Source organism: Perkinsus marinus, assembly GCF_000006405.1.
Source record: "Perkinsus marinus ATCC 50983 genomic scaffold scf_1104296969808, whole genome shotgun sequence".
Taxonomy (NCBI): Eukaryota; Perkinsozoa; order Perkinsida; family Perkinsidae; genus Perkinsus; species Perkinsus marinus.
The window spans coordinates 1-1,260 of NW_003202663.1; the positions used below are offsets into that span (position 1 = coordinate 1).

The 1,260-nt window shown below is 46.9% G+C and overlaps 1 protein-coding gene across 1 annotated transcript; it reads right to left on the minus strand.

Annotated features, from left to right (window-relative positions):
- Nucleotides 1-23: 23 nt before the first annotated feature.
- Nucleotides 24-1,260, minus strand: Pmar_PMAR012842 (conserved hypothetical protein; the record flags this gene model as incomplete). Its single annotated transcript, XM_002767820.1, has 3 exons — nucleotides 337-1,260; nucleotides 148-290; nucleotides 24-93 (listed from the first exon to the last, which is right to left on the minus strand). Coding segments are annotated over exons 1-3 (999 nt in total), but the record flags the coding sequence as incomplete, so codon positions are not given.

A 1,260-nucleotide genomic window follows, 5' to 3' on the forward strand; every position in this document is an offset into this window, starting at 1 on the left:
TTGGACGCTGCTGCTGCAATCACAGAGTCGGCCTCGGCGAAATTGAGGCCTCTCGATACGACTTCGGACACACTTGATTTAACCGGAATGTATCTGAAATCATTTCATCATCATCTATCCATCATCAATGAGAGAACTACAACTCACCCTCGGTCGGAGTACGCGCCAAGTCCTTCTCTTCCAAACTGCGAGTTCTTAGGACGTTCCACAAAAGCGTCTTTCCGGATGGCCGCGTACATATCATCAGCCAAATGCGGCGTCTTGTTGGCAATTATCGCCCAACCAAAAACCTGAAATGATTAATGAATACAACATTAAAGGTGAATAATTCCTCACCACATCCCCCATAGTGCCAACCATAGAGCCCCTCTGGCCAGGTGACGCCCACGTCGGTAACCATCCAGCTTCCTTATAGGCATTCACCCACCCTTCTAGAAGGCGATCTAGAATGTCCGGAGCGGCAACACTTAACCAGAGGTAAACCGTCCTGTAAGCATCCCAAAAGCCACTGTCAGTCGCCAACTCGCCGGGAACGACTTTCCCAGTATAAACACTGTAGTGCACGAGTTGATTATTCTGATCATATTCACCAAGGAGTCTCGGGAACAGCATAGTTCGATAGGAATTGGTATAAAAAGTTCTCAAAAAGTTACTGTTTCGCTGTACTGTATCATAGGTAACCAGACTTAGGCGTGTTTGCCATACGTCTTCACCTTCCTTCACGAAAGTATCAAAGTTCTTACACCAAGGTAACTCCCTCGCCAAATTTACTTGAGCTTGTTCATTAGAGATAAAAGAAGTAGCGATACGGAGGTGTACCGAAAGTCTTTTATTATTTTCCGCAGCATCATACTCCAGCATGATTGAACCATCTACGTTGCGCATGCGTGCAGGTGGTGGGTCAATTGCCCCATTGATAAACATGGCGAACCCAGGCAATACACCACCGTTGTTAACACTGGTTTGAGTAGAAAAACGACCCTCCTTGTCGAGGACGACTGGTGTCGATGAGCTATAGTCAAATAGTCTCACAAGCACCGTTGAGTTGACCTTGGGTGGAAAAGAAAACCGAAAAAATGCAGCATGTTCCGTCGGGGTCATTTCAATCCTAGCGCCACCCATATCAGCGTTACCAGGATACAGAGCCGATGACTTGAAGTAGTGTGGCTTGTAAGTAGTCTGCAGCGGAGCGAACGACACAGATTGCTGTGGTTCGTCACGGGAAATGATAGCATTAACGAGAAAATAACCATAGTCGCC